At 39.3% G+C, this 25,085-nt stretch overlaps 1 protein-coding gene across 4 annotated transcripts in view; it reads right to left on the minus strand.

The window, feature by feature from the left end:
• The window catches only part of DGKI (diacylglycerol kinase iota), a 467,910-nt gene that overhangs the window by 193,871 nt on the left and 248,954 nt on the right, over window positions 1-25,085 (minus strand). For all 4 annotated transcript variants that reach the window (XM_025379314.1, XM_025379313.1, XM_025379316.1 and 1 more), the window contains 5 exons: window positions 19,236-19,318; window positions 17,268-17,328; window positions 6,476-6,589; window positions 4,599-4,736; window positions 896-974 (listed from right to left, as the gene is read on the minus strand). In XM_025379314.1, the coding sequence (XP_025235099.1) occupies window positions 896-974; window positions 4,599-4,736; window positions 6,476-6,589; window positions 17,268-17,328; window positions 19,236-19,318 (475 nt within the window). The remainder of the gene's footprint in view (window positions 1-895; window positions 975-4,598; window positions 4,737-6,475; window positions 6,590-17,267; window positions 17,329-19,235; window positions 19,319-25,085) is intronic.

Here is a 25,085-nt window from a genome sequence, read left to right on the forward strand (position 1 = left end):
CTGGTTATATATAGTCAGAAGGCACTAGATACAGATATAGACACAGGCATAGACATGGATATATAGTATAGCTATATTAATAAGAGAGTTTAAGAGAGAGAACGAGACAGAAAGCAAGAGAGAGAGAGATCAATTGGGACTACAAAACATAAGTCAAAACCCTAAACTTTCTCAGTTCTAAATGGCATAAGAAAATGTTGATGAAATATTTAACAGCATGTCATTATTTTGTCTTCTCTTTCAAAAATTGTGTTCCCCTAATCTGGACCCCATCTCTTTTAGTACCCAAAATCACTACATGGTTTCATTCACACCTCTGTATCACTCAGTTGGGATGCCTAGTACCTTCCTAATTAATCCCATCACCATTACATCCTATTCTTTCAACCTAAACTACCTATAGCTCCTCTATTGTTCTAAGATGCCTGTTTCTTTTATACAGAGGGGACGTTTTTGTTTTTGCTACCATGTTTCAATGGCTCTGGTTATGTAGTGTTGCACTTTAATAGTGTTTTGTGAAGCTAAAGAATATCCTAGTGACTTCAGTAATAGTCTCTATCACTTCTTAGTATTTTACTCACTTCAAAACTTCCAGTAGAACACAAAGATTAACAATCCTGAGACCTGGAACACACATCTAGTCCTGCCTTTTACTGCCTTTGAGACCCTGGACAACTAGGTCTCAGGGTTCCATCTGTCTGAACAACTAGGTCTCAGGGTGCCATTTGTAAGAAGCTCCTGTCCTGTCTAGCTCCCAGAGTCATCCTGAAGGTTAAAATGAAACAACACTGAAGCCCACTGTAAACGCGTAAGTGATATACAAACAAAAGGGAACATGCAAAACACCTGCTAGAAACTTCCTCCCTGGGAGATGGAAATGGGACGTTGTCCTCACCTCTGGATTCATGGAACTCCAGTGTGACATGAGCATCAAATCCAAGGCTGAAGTAGTTATTGAAAACATTCAGAGGGAGCTGCAATGATAAACAAAGACAGAGGCAAAATTGTGTGTGGCCAGGCAGAAAGAGAAGAATAAAACCTAAAGCCGGACCCCTATCTCTGAAGAAGTCCCCAAGAGACAGATCAGCCACAACTTGAAGTGGAGGGTGCTTATGTAGAAAGAACAGGAAATTATTGGATTAATTCATTAGTAAAAGCTAAAATCAAGTAATTTTCTCAAGAATCATAAATAGTATAAGAAATAAGAGCTACAAATACAAATTATTAAATAAGAACCATTCTTATAGATGCTATAATAACAGGAACTCGTTAAGCTGAGGGATATATATTTGCAATAGTTACAAAGAAGAATTCACTAAGCAAACCTAGAAAGTAAATTCAATTGTAAAGATAATGTCTAACCAATTTATTCAGTGGATACACTTTTTTCAAGAATTTATATTCAGCAAACCAATACTGTAATGTAAAATGAATATTTAACTTGTTTACCCATCACCTATTTTATCTTTCTCTCTCTCTCTTTCTATATATATATATATATACACACACACACACACAAACACACACAAACACTTTTTTTTTTTTTACATAAGTCATATAAAAAATAGGGCAATGTGGCTGGGCACGGTGGCTCACGCCTGTAATCCCAGCACTCTGGGAGGCCGAGGCGGGAGGATCACGAGGTCAGGAGATCGAGACCATCCTGGCTAACACAGTGAAACCCCGTCTCTACTAAAGAATACAAAAAAAATTAGCCGGGCATAGTAGCGGGCGCCTGTAGTCCCAGCTACTCGGGAGGCTGAGGCAGGAGAATGGTGGGAACCCGGGAGGCGGAGCCTGCAGTGAGCCGAGATCGTGCCACTGCACTCCAGCCTGGGTGACAGAGCAAGACTCCGTCTCAAAAAAAAAAAAAAAAATAGGGCAATGTGACTCATTCAGTTACTGCTGGCCTAGAGAGAAAAACAACAACAAAAATACATATTAGTATTATTCAAGTTCTCGTTTAATCTATCAACCCTTATATCTTTATTATGACCATGAAATCTGAAAACACAGCCACATAGATGCAATGTAAGCTTTAACTTTCCTTCCTAAAATCCTTTGGGTCTCTAGCTATTACCAGTGCAAGTTGAATGAAGAGAACTCTGGAGCCTCAAATCCTGCATTAAATCTGCAAAACTAATGTGATTTTAAGCTTCAGTTCAATGTTACAATAATTACGAAAGCATGTGGAAAATGCGAGAATGGGAATGGCTGGTTCTCCCACTTTTCCTTCTGCAACTCAAGTGAAAGGTAAATATTAAAGTAAATAAAGATGAGAAATGTTTCCAGCTAATTATCTGGTTTGTATCCCAAATTGAACTGTACCTGTCTTCTCTGAGAGATAAGTGTTTTAACCCTCAAGATTTCAAAAGTATGTTTTTTACAGTATTTCATATGCCCCTTGATCAGCAAGATTTTCTGTTTCACTACAAGGAGAATTTTCTTTCATTAAGAGAAAAGTGAAATAAGAGAGAGAGCAAGAGAGATATAAAAGCAGAAAAAAGAAAATTGGACTGGCTTGGTCTCTAATGAAAGTAAGGAATGACCCCACATGGAAGCTCTTGATTCAAAGCCTATGTAATGAATGATTCAGAGTCCAAGTGAACCCTTAGAAATGGTCTCAACTAAATGAAGGACCAGGAGAGAAACTAAACACATAGAACAATGCCAAAATCATGTCTCACTCTTCAGGCTTCTTATTTGAGAATAGCCAGTTCCTGCACTTAAATAAAATACCAGTTCTTAGTAATGACAGCATGGGTTGGTGATCCTGCCAAAAGCACAGACATGTTCATCTCCTCTACCATTTATGTTCTTTTGGCCACAATTCTAACCCACATCTTAACATCTACTGATAACTAAGGAGAACATCTGGTCACCATCACCTAAATCATATCCCACTTTAGTCTGTTTTTAAGTTATTTATATTTTCCAGGAAAAATTGCCCCAGTTTCCCATACGTCTCTTTAAAAACCCCTTTTTAAAAAACCCTTTAATTATCTGGATTGATCTGGATTGGTGTTCCCTGGCTACACCAAGAAGTCTTTCCATTTCTTAAGCTGTTGGAAAGAGAATTAAATATGGATTTCTATTGCACATCTAACCATTCCAAGTTTAGTAGGAAAAGAAACTTAAAATATCCATATGGTACTCTTCTTTATATTTCAGCTGTTTTCTATCCAATTTCTATAAGTCAAACACATTATAAAAAAGCATCACATCTCAAGATGATACTTGTTGTTTAAACAACATTGTGACATTATAAACTTGAATTCAGCTGAGCAATCATGATATCTACTAGAAATCTACTAGAATTTCAGGATCTTAGTTTAGGTGAAAAAACCATAAAGACAGAGTAAAACATGTTTTAATCTCATTTAGCCAAGTAAGAAACCTGAACATCTATTAAATTATAATATATGTAATTAAATTGATCAGGATCAGGATGCTAATAGGTGTTGGTTTGATCTAAATCTAAAATGATATGGGGTTTAATCTATTATAAGCCTGAAACATCCATGAAATCTTAGCCTCAATAAATGGCATGGTTCACTATAACTGGGATACTATTTAAAGTCCAGATGCCTGGTCCTTAACTTGCATTTACTTAATCAGAATCTCTGGGGACTGGGCCTTGTATTCTGCATTTTAACAAACACACCTGGAGATTCTTACACATACAGAGTTTGAAACTTCAATCACAGAAGGAAAGTGGAAAGTAATATGAGGGAAGTGGCTACTCAGCAGCCTCCCAAATTTATCTGAAATTGAGGCCATAACTTAGAACCGAAGGATCAACTGAAGGCTCACAGTACTAATCACAACTATTAATATATCCCTTGGTTGGCTTTTTGGTTGAAATAAAAGCTCAATCACTAAAAGAAAACATGAAGTCTGGACATAAAGATGGCAACAATAGACACTGGGGACCACTAGAGTGGGGAGGGAAGGAGAGGTGCAAGCATTGAAAACCTGTTGGTTACTATGCTCACTATCTGGGTGATGGGATCAATCATATCCCAAACCTCAGCATCATGTAATATGTCCATGAAACAAACTTGCACACATGCAGCTTGAATCTAAATTAAGTCAATTTTTTTTAAATAACATGAAGTCAAAACATTTATTGAGGTATCTTCAAGTCCCACCAAAGTGATAAAATTGCCATAGTTAATACTTCCTCAACATACGATATATTTTATAGCAGGCCTGAAATCTCAGGAGGTTGTACTTCTACTGAAAGAATAAGCTCCCATTGCTTCCAAATTAACATATTTCTTCATCTTCTCATAAGTTATTTGGAGTAACATGAATGATTAAGACAGAATACATGCCTTTCTAGTGCAGAGGCTGAAGACAGAGAAGAGCTCCCTGAGCTTTGGAAGCAGGTATGGAATCTAGGTCTTTAGAGGTCATTGGGGCAGAATCATTAGGTGGTACTACTATACCCATAGCCCTAGTAGCCATCAACTCAAACACGATCACATTATCTCATAGGAATTCATCAGCACGTGACTCTCCAGCCAGGAATTTATTTCGTGTAGCTCAGGCCGATGCTCCAGGGTTCCTTTCTGAAGAACAAAAAACTCTCTAACCTTACATACGCCATCTTCAAGTTCTTCTGGAGGCAAGTCGGGGTTTCTTTCCACATGGAGGTTCCAGCGATCTAGCTGTACAATTGTCCCATCTTCCACTTGGCACAGGATCTTAGAAACAGGCTCATCAGTGTAGCCCTGAGGAATCAGAGAACATATCCATTGCTGCCCAGAGTGGAGAACAGGGAAGCCAATGCTATTTTATGCAAGGAAGAGCCAAGCCGCTATATTCTGTTTATTTTGTAATTAGCAAGGTTTGGAGAGCAAATTTTTCACCTTGAGGTAAATTTGAGACAATACTGTAAGATACATAGAAACACTAGCTCTGGCTGGTTTGAGCTCAGGAATATTTTTTGTCAACAGCAAGAACCAATAGTCTCCGGTACACATTAAGGGTCATACTGGAGGCTGGATGGCTACTTTTATCAGAGTAAAAAACAGGACTCCTCATGGCTCTCACTAGAGGAATTTGGGAGAAACACAAAACAAATGTGTTTGGAGAGGCAAGGAAAGAATCAAGGAGGGATGGGATTGACAATGTTTGTCTATTAACATTCCCTCTCAACCACCTCTCCCTGACCTCCTTGGAGGACACCATTCTTCCCAAGACCTTAGGCAAGTCTCACTGAGGAATGGCCCTGTTAGGGAGCTACTTAATCCTTGAAGATCCATGACTGACAGCAAGATAGACTGTCCTCAATATTCAAGGCCCTGATTTGGAATGGAGAAGTTAACACTGATAATAACCTTAGTTGCCCCGCGTAAATACATTTTTTATTTCTACACTACCTACTTTAAAAAAAGACCTGTGGAAGATTAATCTGCCCAAAGGTCAACTAACATCTGCTAAGCATCTGAATATAATTTTCACAAAGCCCAGCCCAGGTAATGCTCTCCTATGAGCAGATAAAAAGTTCGTGGGGGCCAGGTGCAGTGACTCACGCCTGTAATCCCAGCACTTTGGAAGGCAGAGGCTGGTGGATCACGAGGTCAGGAGTTCGAGACCAGCCTGGCCAACATGGTGAAACCCTGTCTCTAATAAACATACAAAAATTAAAAAAATGCTGCACAGGGTGGCGGGCACCTGTAATCCCAGCTACTCGGGAGGCTGAGGCAGGAGAATTGCTTGAACCTGGGAGGCGGAGGTTGCAGTGAGCTGAGATTCACCACTGCACTTTAGCCTGGCGACAGAATGAGACTCTGTCTCAAAAATAAATAAATAAATGTTGGTGGGGCTGCATATGTGTATGTATATGTATATATACACAGCGTATGTATATATAGTGTGCCTTCCTACTATCTTAGTACTATAAAATACATAAGGAAATAAATGGCTGTTTAGCAACTGCAGAACAATTTCCCCCAAGCTTGCCTGAAGTTGGCTTCATTGTGGAAAGGACAGGTAAGTACCTATACAGCCAAAGCTCTGATGGCACTAATTAAAAAAAAAAAAAAATGTTCAAAAAAAAAGTCGTAACTCTCCCAAGTCAGGTGTGTAAAGTTGAACCAGATTTGCTATCATAGCTGGGGCTGACAGTCTGGATTAACTGAAGTCTGTATGGTCCTTTTACACACAGACTTGAGGCCAAACTCACGAACTATCTTTTAGTGGATACCTCAAAAAGCCGCAGGCCTATGTACTAACCACTATTATTTCTCTCATACTAAGCTTTCCTTTCCCTTCTAGCTGATTATAAGTTTAAACTGAAGAAGCTACCAGACCAAATAAGGGCTCAAGGGCACTTTGATTCCAAACTATAACTTATGCCTTGGACAACAGCAGCAGTTACCACACCCCGCTTCCATTAGGACATCAGTGGATCTAGAATTCGGTTTGTTGTTTGATGATATGGGCAGTCCCCGAGAGCAGTTCTTACCCCTCCCCAGTTGAGAGTTCGAGCCAGGTCATTCCCAGTCCCCAGAGGAAGGACCCCCACGGGAGGCTGAGGGCTCAGCTGCAGTTCATCCAGGATAGAAAGGATCCAGCCCACCTACAGGCATATCGGGGGCCAGAAGAGATATAAGAAAGATAAATAAGTTACAAAGAAAACAGTGTGAGAAACAGAGGCTTCCAAGAGCTAAACAGAATGATTTTATTTTTCTTTAACACATGTATGTTTTAATTCTGTGAGTAGGGAACAGAAAGGTCACTTATCGCTGGCAGTTTCAAAATGGTTAAAAGAAAAAGGACCATTTTGCACATGCTCTGTCATACAAGCAAAACTAAAACCATTCATGTGTGTGTTTAACTAGAAACATGCTTGTAAATTTCTCCGAGTTTAAGACTTTGGTAGTATAACAGGGCACAGGAGGGAATGTAAAACTCAGGATCAGACTGAATTTCAATTCTGACTCATGCTGGCTGCATAATCTTGACTAAATTATTTAACCTCACTAAGACTCATTTACTTGATTTTCAAAATGGGGATAATAATACGTACCTCACACGATTGTTTACTAATTAAACTAAAATGTCCATAGAGCACTTAACATGGTGCATGGCCCATGTAAGTACTTATTAAATGGTTGCCCTCTATAGTATCATCTTGGAAATTGATAGTGTTTTCCTAAATATCCCTCTATTTTCCTTAATGAAACATTATGAAAACATAATTATGGACAGACCTAGTATCTATTATAAGTTTAGGCAGGAAATTGATACTTATAAACTAGAATCATATACCTGTTTAATCTTTTTCTAAGATAAATAATACTTCGGGTTTAGTCTTATAACTAATTAGAAAAATTGACCAAAACTTGGAAATGGCAAAAAAGGACTTGAATGTCCTTATAATGTCATACTAAAATAGTGTTTCGCAGACCTATCTAAGAACTGTGTAACTGTAGGTTAACATAGATTTCCGTCCTATAGAGACACAAATGTCAAGAAGAGATGATTGCTTTAAAGTTTATAGTTTTATTCTCTCATAGGACTTTGATCAGTTTTGCATCAAATTTAGAAAAATTATTTTGATATGAAGTACATAATTCTTTTTCTCTAGTTCTGATAAATCAGCTTTACTATCTTGCAGGTTCCCTCATTAAAGAGCTAAGCAAATTTTTTGACATGTATTCATTCTATATTTGTATGAGTCATGCTTCTTGAAAATACTAGATCATTCATTTATTGAACACTACTTCATATAAAACCCATAACGAAGCAATCAAAATAAGAGATAAATGAGCTAGACTGTGACAGATAAGGTAGAAAGATTGCTCTCAAGAAGTTCACAGTAACACAAAGATGGACATACCAATGCCTTTTTTTTTTTTTTGAGATGGAATCTTGATCTGTCACCCAGGCTGGAGTGCAGTGGCATGATCTCAGCTCACTGCAAGCTCCGCCTCCTGGGTTCACACCATTCTCCTGCCTCAGCCTCCCAAGTAGCTGGAACTACAGGCTCCCACCACCATGCCTGGCTAATTTTTTGTATTTTTAGTAGAGATGGGGTTTCACCATGTTAGCCAGGATGGTCTCAATCTCCTGACCTCGTGATCCATCCGCCTCGGCCTCCCAAAGTGCTGGGATTACAGGCGTGAGCCACCACGCCCGGCCCATACTGATGCCTTTCTATGTGCCATCCCTGAGCAAAGTCCTTTAATGAATTCTTGTATTAAACTTTAAAACATTATCTGTAAAATAGATACTAATATAATTTTCATTTCCATCTTATAGATAAGGAAACAGAGAATTGGAAGGGTAAGTGACCTCCTTAGTGTCACATGGCTTACATGATAGAAATGGCTTTCAAAAATAGGAATGCCTAATGCCAGTGGCCAACCCCTTAACTGCTAAGGTGTAGGGAGCCTCAACCCCCTTCTGGATACGGACAGACACTCCTGGAAGCAGTGGCATGTGATTTTTAGAACCTGTGGAGATGAAGAAACCTTAAACATTGCTTAATCAAATTCAGTGAACTTGAAGATTGATAAACTAAGGTGCAAAAAAACCATGTAATTTTCTCAAGACTAAATGATTAGAAGTATCAGAGTCATGGTAACGCTGGTTCTCCTGACTTCCATCTAAAATTCTTTCTCCTCCACAAAGATGACTTCCCAGGTTGTAAAACTTGCTTGTCTACCAATTATGTCTAAAATTGTGTTTATCTTCTAAAAAGGCAGACCACACGGTTCACCCCGTGTGGTAACTAAAAATCCAGACCTATAAATATCAAAAAGTCTGTCCATTTCCCTAAACTGGGGAACTTGCTCCGAGACAGACCCTTAGATTCTGACCCAGAGCTTCTTTAGTCTCTTCTTTTACGTGCAATACCAACAAAGCTTGCTACTGAAGTCCAAACAAAAATGCCTGATGCTAAATTAGTTCTGACGTTTGTACTTGACATTGTTTCTGCACTGCTAAAAGCACAAATTAAACACAGTAAAAGTAGACAGTTCTAATAAACTGCAAGAAGGGGTCTTAAAGGCCATAAAAAGGACATAAACACTCAGAAAAAGCCCACCATCTGGGATCACCAACTGCAGAAACAACAGCCCTGAATAGAGCCAGACTCACAGACCCACAAGAGAACTTAGTAGAAATCTAATTCACCACCCCTTCCGAATAAGGAAGAAGAAGGCATTCTCTTTAAAGCTTCTCTAAGAGACGATCATTCAACCTCTCCTTTATGATTTGTACTTACAAGTCAGCCCATTTTCTTTCAGGCAGATTTAAATTAGACATTTTTCTTATGCTCGCTTGAAATATGTCTCTCTTTTCTGGGTAAAGAAAATGCTATGAGTTTACACTTTCAATATCCCATTTCACTCAGACATAACAATGATAGAAAAGAAAAAAGAAAAATAAAAGACACAGCTTCAAAGGGCCAGAAATAAATACAAAGTGGCAGAGCCGGGGTAAAAGCTTGGATCAGCTTGGCTCCTGGTCTTGCAAACAACAGAGGAAGCCAGGATGTTGCCTTTTGCCTGATAATGGAGAAATAAAAGTGCGTCCCCTACCGACAGCAAGCTGTCCTGGAGCGAGGCTCTCTCAGCAGGGAGGAAGAAAGGAGGGCAGAATGTGAAAACCAGTCTAAGGTCATGGCCCACAGAAAGGTGAGACCTGCTAGGGCTGAAAGAAGCCCAGAAAGCCTCACTCTGGTAAGTGCTCGACCCGACTTCCCACAAGCCCAATGACATACACCTGTCATCTCCCCAGGATCGAGTCATAAGAATCTATAGAAAAACCCAGCTCTCATCTGAAAGTCCTGAAAACAATTCAATATTACTAGAAACCAAAGTGATTCAGAGATAGAAAAGTAAAATCAAATAAAGCAACTTTCTGTGAAGATGAGCTTGCAAAGAAACAATTTCACATTGCAGGAGGAATGCTAATATTGAAACAGATGGAACGTTAGGGGTTAATTCACTGCCCATGGAAACAATTTCCAAATGACTTTGAAGTACGTGAGGTGTCCCACAACCTCTATGAATCGATACTGTGTCTTTTTTTTTTTTTTTTTTTTTTTTTGTCTTTTTTGAGACAGAGTTTCACTCTGTTGCCCAGTCTGGAGTGGTGCAATCTCAGCTCACTGCAGCCTCCACCTCGTGGGCTCAAGCGATTCTCCAGCGATTCTCCAGCCTCAGACTCCCTAGCAGCTGGGACTACGGGTGCAAGTCACCACACCTGGCTAACTTTTGCATTTTTTTGTAGAGACGGGGGGCTTTTGCCATGTTTCCCAGGCTGGTCTCAAACTCCTGAGCTCAAAGTGATCCACCCGCCAAAGTGCTGGGATTACAGGCATGAGCCACGGCGCCCAGCTGATGCTGTCTTCTAACAGCCCTCATTCAAATCTTCTACGCTGTGTTCCTATCTGTTTTCTCAGAGAAGGTTGTCAGGAGTTCTCGTGATACTGAACTATGATTCCTCACAAAGGCAGAGTCGACAGGGTGCCTGGATTTCTCACCATCGCTTCTCCTTTTACCCTTGGTCTATGCAGAAAAGGACAAGTACACAGGGTGTGAATGTAAAGGTGCTTTGCCTCTCATCCATCGATTTGCTTTATGAACCAGATGAATAGATTCTGTCTCCTTTTTTCTGTAGCCAAATGATCAAATATGTCACTGTCTCCTGAATATAAGCAGAAAATCTTGCATTTCATCATTCCATCACCCCTGGAGTCATCAAAGGCCTCCTGCCTTTCACAGCACAGATTTTGTTTTGTCTTGAAATTCTCCCACAGACAACCGACATTAGGCTAATAGTTCTCTGGCTGAGGTGGGTCTATATCGTCCCCTCCACAGCTCCTGAATAGTTTTTCTCAGCCAGCAGCTCTATCAGCACTCCCCAGCAGCCGGTGTCCCCGGAAGACAGCACAGCGCAGAAGTGTGGGGTACTGAGCGGCAGGGAGCTCAGCCCCACCACAAACTGGCTGGTGAGTTTAGGCAAGTCATTTAATCTCTCCAAGCTCCTCGCACATCTGTACAGCAAAAGTAATAATAATGCCTGTCTTTTAGAGTTGTTTCATCAACTCATGTGTAGACACTGCTTAGCTAGTGCCTGACAAACAGGAAATGCTAAACTAACATTAGCTACTATGACTCAGCTAGATTTTCTTCCTCTTTTCTCACTTCGTCAATAAAGGCCCGGTTTCCTAGAAGCAAAATGTCCTCTTCCCATTTCTCCACTTAAAGTTGAGCCCTGAGTTTGCAAATCAGCCCCACCTTTGGCTGCCATCAAATCAGGAAGTCTTTCTTTTGCAGACTATAAAGAACAGTGAAAGCAGAGCTCCCCTGCAGTAAAAAGGGGCTACAAAAAACAAAATGGAAACAAATACACACTTACAATAGCAGGAGACATAAAAAAATCTTGGGAAACAATCTGTGTCTTTGTCCTTAGAGAAAAACTTTACAAAAGATCTTAAAGCTGTTACTGGAAGCTCTGTCTTTACAGCAATCCAGAACCTGTTTCCACCTGAAGTCCACACTGCACATTGAAAGGTTCCATGGGCAGGAACTCTGCCACGGCTTTCGTATTTTCCCAAATCATCTCCACCGGCTCACCTGGCACCCTTTCAATTGCATTATTTAATTAATTGCGACATATTGCACTTGGTATATTTTCCACCAGAACTGAAGAAAGTTATCCCGATTGGGCCTAATGATTTCCCAGCTTGCAAAGTTCTTTCCTTCCCTCCTAGGAAAAGCAGGGCTGACAGATTGAGAATACCAGGTCCTCCGCTTTGTCCCTGAGCAGCCATGCACAGCAGCAGCTGGTCAATGCTGCCACCATCTGGCCGTTTTTAGCATTCGTTGTCACTGAATGTTTACCAAGTGCATTTTGAGCAATATTTTCATTCTGCAGTATAATAACATGGGGGTGGCTGAAGAGTGGAGATGACAGCGAACTGATATTTCTTCCAACAAAACAGATGCACGTTGCACTGCCTTGTAGTACATGCAGGCCAAAAAGTGAAGGACACTCACTTTGGGAAATCAAAGGAAAACAAGAGTTTTGCTGAACTCTGAAAGAAAATGACCACACAGTATTGGATGACTGGGGGACCCTTTTGAATATGTGCATGATGATTCCTCCTTTTGATACTTTAATGTATGTTTGCACTTAATAAAGCCAACATGTGTTAAAAGAAATGTGCTTAAAATTAGCCCAAAAGAAATCAAGATAAAAGTCAGAATATGACCTTTTCTTGAAACACTATAGAATCCACACTGAGGGTACACTGTGTGCTTACTCATGAGAGACTATGAAATATAACTAGGCTGAGGATGAATGAGGAAAGGGGCTTAGGATGAGAGATGATTGTCCATATCGATTAAAGGAAAATAATACTTCTTTCTTTGCATTAGCTGTGGTGAGTCAGGGCATGGGGATACCTACCATTTTAGATGTCTTTTCATCTAGGGAAGCCAATAGAACAAGAAGTAAGCATGAAGTGGATGGCTGGAGTCAATTTAACATCAGGCCTTTCGGAAATAATTAAAATGTTTAAAGGTAGACTTGCAGATCCAGCCAAGTTCACCAAAGTCAGGAGCCAGATAGATAGGGACCATAGGAGCCATAATGAGGGTACCTGAAGAAATCAGTTCATGTGCTCGTCAATATTTCAGCAGGGTGACAGCCATTGGGAGCTGAATAGGTGTCAACGTGGCCAAGGAAGTGAGAAAATACAAATTTATCACATGACCAAGGACAGGCTATTTCTCATTTACAAACATGAAGGTTTGAGATCATTCTTGAGTTAGCTGAATTTTATTGAAGCCAAGAGATCTGAAAATGGAATCAGACCATCTGACAGCTGTAACTATGTGACAGCCTCTGAATTGTACAAGCCAGTAACAAAGAGACTACACCTGCACTGCCCAACGCAGCAGCCATTGGCCACACGTGGTGATCCAGCACTCAAATATAGCTCATCCAAATTGGATGTGCTGTAAGTATAAAATGTATGCTAGATTTTGAAGACTGTACAAATAGAACATAAAATATCTTAATGTTTATAAATTAACACATATTGAAATGATACCATTTTAGATAAATAAAATATATTATAAATTAATTTCACTTGCTTTTTACCTTTTTAAAAGTACCTTCTAGAAAATTCAAAATTGTACAAATGTGGCTTGCATTAAAGTTATCTTGAACAATAGTCTATATTACTATAATGCTACAGCTATAAGAACCTTAGAGATCTGAATGCATTTCTTTGTAGATTTAGGAAGTCTCAAAAGAGGTTAAGGAACCTGCCAAAGGTTACTTCCAAGTGCATTATTGGGGAATGTATCCCTCTGCTTCCTTGGTTTTGTTTTTGTTTTTGTTTGTTTGTTTGTTTGTTTTTGAGACAGAATCTCACTGTGTCACCCAGGCTGGAGTGCAGTAGTAAAATCTTGGCTCACTGTAACCTCCACCTCCTGGGTTCAAGCAATTCTCCCACCTCAACCTCCCAAGTAGCTGGGATTACAGGCATGCACCACCATGCCCAACTAATTTTAGTATTTTTAATAGAGATGGTGTTTCACCAGGTTGGCCAAGCTGGTCTCAAACTCCTGACCTCAAGTGATGTGCTCACCTCAGCCTCCCGAAGTGCTGGGATTATAGGCGTGAGTCACCATACCTGGCTTTTCATGTAGTTTTTAAATAACATACAATTAAAGTAGCTAATATTGAAGCCTAAGAACTTTTTTCCAAAGTAGTGCAAACTTTCTATACCTTAAATAATACTTTCTATATCTTAAATAATACTCTTAAACTAATTTGGTTATGGGGTAATACAGCCTCATCCTAGTCAGTCAAAAATATTTAATTTCTGATTTCTCCCTGAGCTTTGTCACTTTACTGGCAGCATTCCGCCAGCTTCTACAGTGATAGAAAACAAACAAAACAAAACAAAACAATATCAGTCACATACCATGATAAACATTTCATATACCCCATGTTTTTCACAAAACCTCTTATTCTAACAAGGTAAATTAAACTTGGGTTTATATAAGGTACAAGATAAGCAAAGTCTTGATTCTGAGTATTTTAACTACAGATGTTACCACTGACAAAAATAATTAGTCTAAATGCACCAACTCTAGGGTAAATGTACTACTTTTATTTTAGGCATGCTGAATGCAAGTGGCCATGGGACACCCAAGTGTAAATGACTAGTACATTTGTGAATTACATCAGAGGAGGTAAAAACAGAAGTTAAAATATAGATAATGTCCCTAAGAGGAAAAAGTACCTACCACATTAAAAAAAAATTAGTTACCCTTATGGAATACTCATAAATTATGGTATCATTAATGAAGAGTTGCTTGAAAAGACTGGATATGAAAAGTAGAAGGAGGTAGTCTACATGTCAAGAGGCTGACAATGGCATCAGAGAGATCACAGACATTTGAAACTGTAATCGGATCTGTCCATTAGGAATTTATTAAGATTGTACCAACATTCACTTACTCATCATTCTGGGTTTTGCCCCAAATACTCTATTGAAACTGCTTTCTTGAAACTCCATATGCAATGGTAACTTTTCAGTGTCTCCTTAAAAACGTTAACTACTGCCTCTTTCTTGAAACTCCTTTTTTGGTTTGTTTACTTGCCAGAACAGACTGGTGGTTGTCCTATTCTTCTATTTTTTCATTTATTTTCCTTTTGGACTTTGGCTCAGACCCCATAATTATAGGTTTCACAAGTGTGTGGACTTGGCTGTCTTTCCTCTTTATCCTTTATTCATTGGAATCCCATGCTTTCAAATATTCACCTAATTGCAGAGAATATCTCAATACTACATGACCTAGCACAGTGCTTCCTCCACATATCTGCTGAGTAAAGAAGGAAGACAGGCAGACATGTGGCTCACACCTGTAATCCCAGCACTTTGGGAGGCCAAGGCGGGTGGATCACGAGGTCAGGAGATCAAGACCATTCTGGCTAACATGGTGAAACCTCGTCTCTACTACAAATACAAAAATTAGCCCAGTGTGGTGGCACATGCCTATCATCCCAGCTACTCGGGAGGCTGAGGCAAGAGAATCGCTTGAACCTGGGAGGCAGAGGTTGCAGGGAGCTGTGATCATGCCACTGCACTCCAGCCTGAGTGACAGAGCCATACTCCGTCTAAAAAAAAAAAAAAAAAAAAAAAGGAAAGAATGAAAAAAGAAAAGGAAGAAGAAAGGAGAGAGAATGAGGGAGGGAGAGGTAGAGTGGGAGGTTCCATGGAGAAGGGGAGGCCTGGGAGGTGGAGCACCCAAGGCAACAAAGAAGTCCAAGATCTGGGGATGTTATGCGTAGCTTATATGAATTTGAGTTAAGAAAGAGGAAGGACGACATCCTTAACTTACCTGTTTTTGTCACTGAGGTTTAGAAAAGGAGAAAAGATGTGAGTGACATCTGAAGTCATATGAGAAGGCAAGTAGATGCTAAAATAAGGAAGATAACTATGGGTATGGTACAGAATCACAATGAGTTTACCCTTTCATTAAAGATAACTAAGCTGGGGGATGCTTGAGTTAGGAAAAACACAGTATATCCATCCTCAGAGGGTTCATTCGGATGTAATTCTTACTAAAGAAAGTTGGGAAATTTTGCCCTAGCACATCCCTTAAATATGTCTCCCTAGAACAATAAAATCAATTGAAAATTGGTATTGTGTGGGGAAAAAATTCCATGGCCAAATAATTTTGAAAACCGTTGGATTTTAAAAAGTTAAATAGGTTTGGCTTCTTTGCTGTAAGACATTATAATGCATTTTATAAACTAATATTGTGTAATATAAACCTTGAAGAAAGATAAAGACTATTTTTCCCAACTGAACATTGTTTTTATTCTCCACAGAGTATCTGAAAGACCGATAAAAATCACAGTTCTATTTCATTGTGATTGCATTTATTGGTATATAATGTGCATCCAACCCTACATTAAGTGCTTATGTGCTAAGAGAGATAGTATTGGAAGATTTTGTTGCTACCTTTGAGAATAAAACATTCTAATTAGGGAAATTAGAGAAAAGCTAAAGATAGTTCATGATACAATCATAGATCCTATGAGATCAGATTCCAAATCCAGAAGAAAAAGAACCAGACAATACAAGCTAAATGTCATGATTCTCAATTCTTTACTTTGTTAAATATATCACTATAAGTAGAGGCCAAATGAAGAAAACAGATGAGGCATAACAGGAAAAAATATATCCATGATATTAACCTTCAGCCCAATTCCACGTTTTTTTCATAAACAAATACAAACATACAGTCCAATAGAAGGAATAAGTTCTAATGTTCAATGGCAGAGTAGGGTGAGTACAGTCAGCAACAATGTATTATGTATTTCAAAGTAGCTAGAAAAGAGAACTTGAAATGTTCCCAACACATAGAAATTATCATCTAGGTAATGGATACCTCCAAACCTTGACATTACACATTCTATGCATGTAACAAAATATCACACATAGTCCATATACATGTAAAATGTATCAACAAAAAAGAATATAAATAGGACCAATTAATAATCTTTAGGGAAAAACAACAGTCAATATTCTGAGTTTTAGTCCCACTAGTAAAAAAAAATGTAATAATTCAATTGTGTCCACGTATTTCTCCCTACTGTGGCCAAATTATTAAGAATAAATGGTCACGCCTGTAATCCCAGCACTTTGGGAGGCCAACGCGAGCGAATCACGAGGTCAGGACATCGAGACCATCCTGGCTAACACGGTGAAACCCACGCTCTACTAAACAATTAGCCAGGCGTGGTGGCAGGCACCTGCAGTCCCAACTACTCAGGAGGCTGAGGCAGGAGAATGGCGTGAACCCAGGAGGTGGAGCTTGCAGTGAGCCGAGATTGCGCCACTGCACTCCAGCCTGGGCAACAGAGCGAGACTCTGTCTCGGGGAAAAAAAAAAAAAAAAGGAAACAGGTCAGCTTATATTTTAAAAGGAATTTATCTATAATCTTCATTTTAATGATTTGACCACATCCCTACTTCATGGCACAGGAAAGAATACAGCACAGTGGAGGGAATGAAGCACACATTAGAACGATCAAGTATGTATTCATAAGGACAATAAAAAGTCCTTTGTTACTCTTAGGGGCTTTGATTCACATGAGAGATCTGTGTGTGTTAGGGGATTGGAAAGACTGGGCAAAGAATAAAAAGAAGTGGCACAAGAAAACAATAAGAAATATAGAATTGGCAGAGAACTGGATTCTCTTTCAGGGACCTACCGTTCCATCCCCACCACAGGCCAGAATTCGCAGATTTGGTACTTTCCTATACAGTTCAAGCCTGTAGAGGAAATAGAAGAAAAAGTAAACAAAAGAACATTTCACTGGCTAGAGCAGAGAGAAAGCAGAGGACAACATGGGTAGGGGTGGTGTCCACTGGAGAAAATGTATAATCGTGAGGATGACAATACTATCATAGGTCCCAAGTAACCACAGGAGGAATGACTCCCACAAGTGGAACAGGTGTAGGCATCAGACATTATTTTTGAATGAATAATTCAACGTTGGAATTTAAGGGATTTTAGGATGTCCTAGTTTTATTTCCCATAACTTCTATTACATGTCAACGTTATTTTTCTCATTAGTTTCAACTTCTTTCTTTCCCTTTTCCCATCATTTCCTCTTCTCCTTTCCCCAAGAAAATCATCATTAATTGATAATCAATAGTCCTTATATATCCCCTCTTTATATTTACTAGCTTTCCCTGGATGTATTTACTTTTTCTAACTTACACTTTCTCCTCTTAATCCTAAGAAATCTTTTTCAGCGAGATGGGGAGGCTTCCCCATTATCATTACTATCACATCTACGATTCCATCTAGTCGGTCTCTCAGCTCAGTCACTTACACACCACTTTTACCTCCAACCCAAAGTGGGAAGATTGACTGATTTTTCTTTATTTCAAATTCCCTGCTTGAAATAAGATCATTTTGTCTTTCCTCTTGGCTCTCAGAAAAATGCAGTGACACTGCTCCTGCTAAATCTTTTGCTTAGGTGAAGCTGTGAGAGGCTGTAATTGAGAAAATATCACCTATTTAAATCACAAAATATAGGTTTCTTCTGAAAATATTTCCTGTCCTACCATGTTCTTTATGGTGACCTCTGAAGTGTCTCTCTAGGGTCTAACTAAAGTGATAAAATCTTAAGAAAACAAGCTCCTAAAATGGCACATCCCAGGATAGTAGATTTGCCTTAGCACAATAAAGTATAGAAAAAAAATATATATATATGGGGGGGCGGTGTGTGTGTGTATTATAGGGACAGAGAGAGAAAGAATCTTGCAGCAAACTCAACTGGCAAAGAAATTTATACATTAAGAAAATAACAAATTAATTTTAATATTTCCTAATCTCCTACATGCTTAAAATAAGTAATTTATCCATTTTATACAATAATACTATTTATCTAGAAATCACCTTCTGACATTGTTACTTATTAAAAAATAAATGGTATCCTTGTGTTCTAACATTTATCAGATAACATCTGAACTATCCTAGTACATGAACTTAAAACAGGGAGACAGAGAACAGCAGAAGTGTCCTTGGTCTTTTCCACTGTGTGCCTCTCCACCAAGGGGGAGAAACAGGATATGGGTCACCTACAATCTAGACTTTGTTTTAAACACTTCTAACAAAAGCAGGGAATGAGATTTCTGAGAAGCTCAGAAAAAGGATTGAGCAGGAATTAATATGTCTTCCCCACACTTGTGCAGAGTCCTCAGGTATAATCAATTGATTCTCTCTCTTGTACACACACAGGCGCGCGCGCGCACACATACGCTATTTTCAGTTCAAATGTTTGTAAACAAATATGGCTCCACCCTCCACAGACATACATTTACATTCCCACTAATGTGCATCTCCAAAGTTGTACATGAAGAAATAGAAAAACAATGAGTCCTTTCTCAATTCACAGATTTGTGGAGAACAGTCTGCAGTTACACACATGTAAGTAACAAACACACTAGACGTATCCTGAGTTAATAGCTGAGAAGATATGTTTTGAAGGGAACTAAGCCAAGAAAGAGTAGGAGAGAACTTTAGATGAAGTTTTAAAGGAAGGAGATACAGGTGAGAAAGTAGATGACAGACGGTCAGGAAATACCTCACAAGGTAATCAGATAATGAAGCAGAAAGTGCTCACTTGCCTAAAATACTTATGGACCATGGAGAGTATTTCCAGACTTACGCATCTTTTGGCCCTTCCTGAGAAAGATCAAAGACTTGCCGTGGATTCAGGTACCACATGAACATCTGCAGGACTTTGGTTCCCTGTAAAAAATAAATACACAAAAAGGCAATAATAGGAAGAAATTTCCCACTGCTCATTTAAAAAAATCAATCCTTTTATTTAAAATAATACACGGGGAATGGTGGCTTATGCCTATAATCCCAGCACCTTGGAAGACTGAGGCAGGTGGATCGCTTGAACCCAGGAGTTTGAGACCAGCCTGGGCAACATGACAAAAATCCTGTCTCTACAAAAAATACAAAAATAAGCCACGTATGGTGACGCATGCCTTCAGTCCCAGCCGAGGAAGTGGAGTGTGCTGTGAGCCGAGATCGCACCATTGCACTCCAGCCTGAGTGATAGGAGTGAAACCCTGCCTCAACAAATAATGAGTGAGTGAATGAATGATGAATAAGTAAATAAAATAATATCTAATTATAAGCAGTATAGAAGCATCGTTAAAATCACCAGCTTTGGTCATGGACTTATGTAGGTTGAATGTCAGGCTAGATGTTTATCTAACCTATGTAACTCTGGGCAAGTTTCTTAACTTCATTTAGCTCAACCCACCTTTTCTTTAACACAGAGACAAGAATACCCCGTTTGCAGACTTGTTGCAAGGATTAAAAGCCATAATTTTTGAGAAGTACATTACAGTGTTTAAAATTCAGTAAGCCCTTAATGAATATTTATTTTACTATCATTAATGTATGAAAATCTATACAGAAAAGTTATTAGTGAACCTGTGTAATTTGACATTAATTTTCACTTTATTGTGCAGATTATTGTCTGTATAATATAAAATATGGGCAGCATTAGCTAAGTATTAATATAATTGTATTTACGTATTTATTTTATTTTATTATTATTATTTTTGAGACGGAGTCTCGCTCTGTCCCCCAGGCTGGAGTGCAGTGGCGCGATCTCGGCTCACTGCAAGCTCTGACTCTCGTGTTCACGCCATTCTCCTGCCTCAGCCTCCCGAGTAGCTGGGACTACAGCCGCCTGCCACCACACCTGGTCTTTTTTCTTTTTTCTTTTTTTTATTTTTAGGGGACACGGGGTTTCACCGTGTTAGCCAGGATGGTCTCAATCTCCTGACCTCGTGATCCACTCGTCTAGTCCTCCCAAAGTGCTGGGATTACAGGCGTGAGCCACTGCACCCGGCCAATATAATTTTATAGAAACACTTTTTTCTAACTGAAGCAAAAGTATCCCAGGCTCCCAGTTATTTTATATATATATAAAACTTCCTTAGTAAGATCACAGCTTACTTTGACATTTTCAATCTCCATGCCTATACCGGTTTGTTTAAGCCAAACACTTCTCACTTTAACATTTTTGGGGCGTTTTAAGTAACTGTGACGTTTATAGAGATCATCATTATAGCAGACATAAGGTCACTTTAGAGATCATTTTTAAAGTGGCTTGAGCAAACAAGAAATTCAAGAAGAACCTTTTTATCAAGCAATACCAAAAGAGCTTTAAAAATGAGCAGGATGCCCCATTTTATCACCCATAGCAAATAATATTTGACCAGTTGAGCCGAGTTTGTTGCTCATAATATTGTTGTTTTAGTAGATATCACAATTGCTCTTTCTTAAAATATTCCAAGGCTTGTTTAACTAATAAACTGCATTTAAGAGTCATCCTAGTATAGCAGACATAGTATGAGATTTGAGGTCAAACTAACTTCAGTGTTCTAAATAATCATGAGCATTTATAACCTTGCAGAAATGCAGTATATAAAATAGAAACGATGTCCACCTTCCAGGGTGAATATGAGAATTAAATCAATCAGTAACAGTCACGTATCTAGCACAGTATGTGGCACAAAACAGACCGTTGTTAATGTTAATCCTTTTCTTTTTTGCAGCCTGTTAATCTATTCATTAAATTACACTTGCGAATGTGAGCGGTAAAGTGTAGCTTATAATTATCACATTGTTACTCCTGTTGTTACATAGGCCAGTGCAGGTCTTTTGTTGCATGTACCAGCCAAACCTATAATTTAAAAGTTCTGCCTTATCATGTGCTTGCTATAATTTTAGGAATCACACTCTATCTAATAATTACAACGAATCCTTCAGTTTCATCAAATGACATATTTTCCTTCCTATCAAATTCAAGCAGATTTAGATCTATATACACACTAAATACTGGATCATTTTCCCTCTTCTCATGCTGAGCCTTGTTATGAAGTATGTTTGGGATTATCTTGAATAATCTTTTATGTTTAACAGGTAACACAGGAGTTATTTTAATGACCAACTAATTTATAAAACATTTCCAACTGACTTGCTAGAAAATTCTTTGTTCAGGCTGGGCGCGGTGGCTCACGCCTGTAATCCCAGCACTGTGGGAGGCCAAGGCGGGTGGATCACGAGGTCAGGAGATCAAGACCATCCTGGCTAACATGGTGAAACCCTGTCTCTACGAAAAATACAAAAAAATTAGTTGGGCGTGGTGGCGGGCACCTGTAGTCCCAGCTACTCAGAAGGCTGAGGCAGGAGAATGGCGTGAACCCGGGAGGCGGAGCTTGCAGTGAGCCGAGATCACGCCACTTCACTCCAGCCTGGATGACAGAGACAGACTCTGTCTCAAAAAAAAAAGAAAGAAAGAAAGAAAAGAAAAGAAAATTTTGTGTTCAGTTTTAGATTCCTAGAGTAGTTTGAATTGTTGATGTTAATTACTCCTTTCCACCTTTGCTATAGGAGAGTGCACATCTCAGTTTCAGCCTCCCTATCATGCAAACATTACTAGGTAATTAACATCTTCCACAAAATAAAAATAAAAAGCATTGAGAGATAGTTTTCCTTAACTTGAATTTCTCTAAAAGGTCTGAGTGGCCGCAGAGGTGCCATTTCTATTGTAGTCTATTGGAATAACATTCCTGCAATCGTGTAGAGATAACTTGCAGAGCCAGGCATGGCTACCCTGTTGAAGTTGACATTCAGGCATGATATGACTACATATTTTAAAAAGTAATCTTCTTTCCAAAATATGGTATTTATTACCAAAAATGATAAGTGTCTAAAAGAAAGCATTGAAAAAATGCTCCACCTAGTGGGTGGAGAAACAAAGATCTAACTCACACATTTAAACGAATTATATTAACTCTGCTGTTACCTCTAGGTTAAGTCACTTTAAAGCTTTAATAGAGGTAATTTATTAAATGTAACTGAATGGTTAGACAAATATTAATTCACCAGGAGAAGAGTAATTTGTTTCTTCCTCAATAGTACAATTAAATCTGCTCATTTAGACACTTGTCACTCACTAACAAGTCTCCAACACTCTCATAGTTATCACATGCTATAATGCTAAACACAGAAACTGCAACTTTTGTGCAATTTTCTCTAAACGAAAAAAAAAAAAAAAACAGCTTATATGCCAATCCCAATCCATGCATGCTGTTGTAGATATACCTCACCGACCACAGAAGTTTTATAGATATTATAAGAATGGGTATTCCTAAGGAGTGAAAAGAACATTATTCTTCCAAGCAGCAGGTACTGGCGAGGGAGTGTAACAGGAGAATACAAATTCCCAAAAAGTGGCTGGATTTAACAAGAGTCATTCATTCACCTACTATGTGACAGGCACAGTTTTAGGTAAGAGAATACAGAGAAATACACAGATGAACAAGACAGAGATGATCTTGCTCTCAGAAGGAAGTTCTGTGCATTATTCATAAAGGAAAACCTAATGACAGTTGTTGGGGGTGTGGAGAAGCAATCAAGAATTGATCCGTTCAAACAGCACATCAATCTTCATCAAAGCACCATAACTCTAGTGTAGGCTGAAACTCTGCTATGTTACTAAGTCTTGGTTTATATCATGCAGGCATTGTCTAGATTATAGAAAGAACAACTGCCCAGACAATAAGAAAGGCCAGAGAAAAATACATTAATGAGAGGAAGGGCTTAAGAAATAATTATTTCTTTTTTTTTTTTTTTTTTTTTTTTTTTTTTTGAGACGGAGTCTCGCGCTGTGTCACCCAGGCTGGAGTGCAGTGGCGCGATCTCGGCTCACTGCAAGCTCCGCCTCCCAGGTTCAGGCCATTCTCCTGCCTCAGCCTCCGAGTAGCTGGGACTACAGGCGCCCGCCACCACGCCCGGCTAGTTTTTTGTATTTTTAGTAGAGACGGGGTTTCACCATGTTAGCCAGGATGGTCTCGATCTCCTGACCTCGTGATCCGCCCGCCTCGGCCTCCCAAAGTGCTGGGATTACAGGCTTGAGCCACCGCGCCCGGCAAGAAATAATTATTTCAAACTGCTTCAAACAATCCAAACAGAATGCCTCATTTATTCAATAATACGTATTGGGCCCCTACTCTGTCCATGTGTACCATCAGGATCTCAGAATCTACTGGAAGGAGAGCAAAACAAAATAAATTAATTCACTAAAGATGAGAACTTCTCTGATACAGATGTCTGCTGAGGAGGATGAGTGCCCAGAGGAAACACTCTTAGCCCAAGTTGAGAGATTAGAAGGCATTGTAAGTAAAATATCTGAAATGTGTCTTGAAAAATAAGTAAAGTCTTTCTTTCCACCCCAAATAGATGAAGTTTCAGAGCTTGAGATTTATAGAAAACAAGGAGTCATTGAAAAGTCTTAATTAAGAGATTCAGACCACCTTTTTTTTTTTTTTTTTCTCCAAACTGACTTTTTTTATGCATCACTCTGGCTACAGACTAAGGAGCCAGACCTATCACAGGAGCTAGTTTGGGTCTTAGCTGCCCGGTTCTCCCACCAATATTATGATTTCAGAAACAGGACTTTCCATAGAGTCATCATTTGGTTGTTTTAATTCCATCTGTTGAGGCTGGCTGGACAAGAAGATCTTGAGGTTAGATTTTGACAAGTGTCCTCATCTACTGACTGCCCTCTGCCCTCTTCCCTGCTGACTCTAAACCTTAGGAGCCTAAACTTTTATCTAAACATAATTATCCTTGAATTATCACTCGGTTGCGAAGTTTCCAGTACTGAAGAAAAGTAAGTACTTCATTAAAGTTGTTTGTCCAATTATTTAGAAACAGTTTTGGGACTAAAATTTCTCATCTGAAGTTATTTACTCTTTCTGTCTTCCACTCCTCCTCACCTTGATGTCACTGGCCCCCAACTTAGGAGGGGTGACCCTAGTCTGAGAAAGCCTATTCCCAAATGGTGGTGTAAACTCAGCTGGCATGAGTCTGTCCACAGACTGGATACCTCTTCCTTGATCACCCTACTGATAAAGACCTGGGGCTTTTAATCCAAGGATCCAACTCCTGCCATACCTCTACCCTAGGATTCCACATCGAACAGCATGCAAAGCCAGGGTCTGGATCCCTCGGCTCTGGGGGATGATCAGCTAGAATCATCCTAGAGGTCAGAACGTTGCTTTACCCTGAAGTTAAAGTCTAGGTCACTGGAAGAGAAAGTCATGAGAGAACGTGAGGGAGAGCCAGTGTGAAAGCAGGAAATACTGAGAAACATCACAGGATTCTATAAAACTCAGAAATATGCTAATGAGGCCAGGACCTCAAAGAAAAATCTTTTGACATTAAGGCAAACAGAAGTGTAAGGGAGGGGGCCTATTTCTCTAGTACTCGAAAGTTTCCACACATAGGAGGGGATTGCATTGGAGTAAACGTTATCTTCTACTTACTATCTCTTTCCACAGAAGGAGGTATTCAAAGTTGAAATTCTTGGCTGGGCATAGTACTATAATCCCAGCACTTTGGGAGGACGAGGCAGGCAGATCGCCTGAGGTCAGGCGTTCCAGACCAGTCTGGCCAACACAGTGAAACCCCATCTCTACTA

This window comes from Theropithecus gelada, chromosome 3 (assembly GCF_003255815.1).
Source record: "Theropithecus gelada isolate Dixy chromosome 3, Tgel_1.0, whole genome shotgun sequence".
Classification (NCBI taxonomy): domain Eukaryota; kingdom Metazoa; phylum Chordata; class Mammalia; order Primates; family Cercopithecidae; genus Theropithecus; species Theropithecus gelada.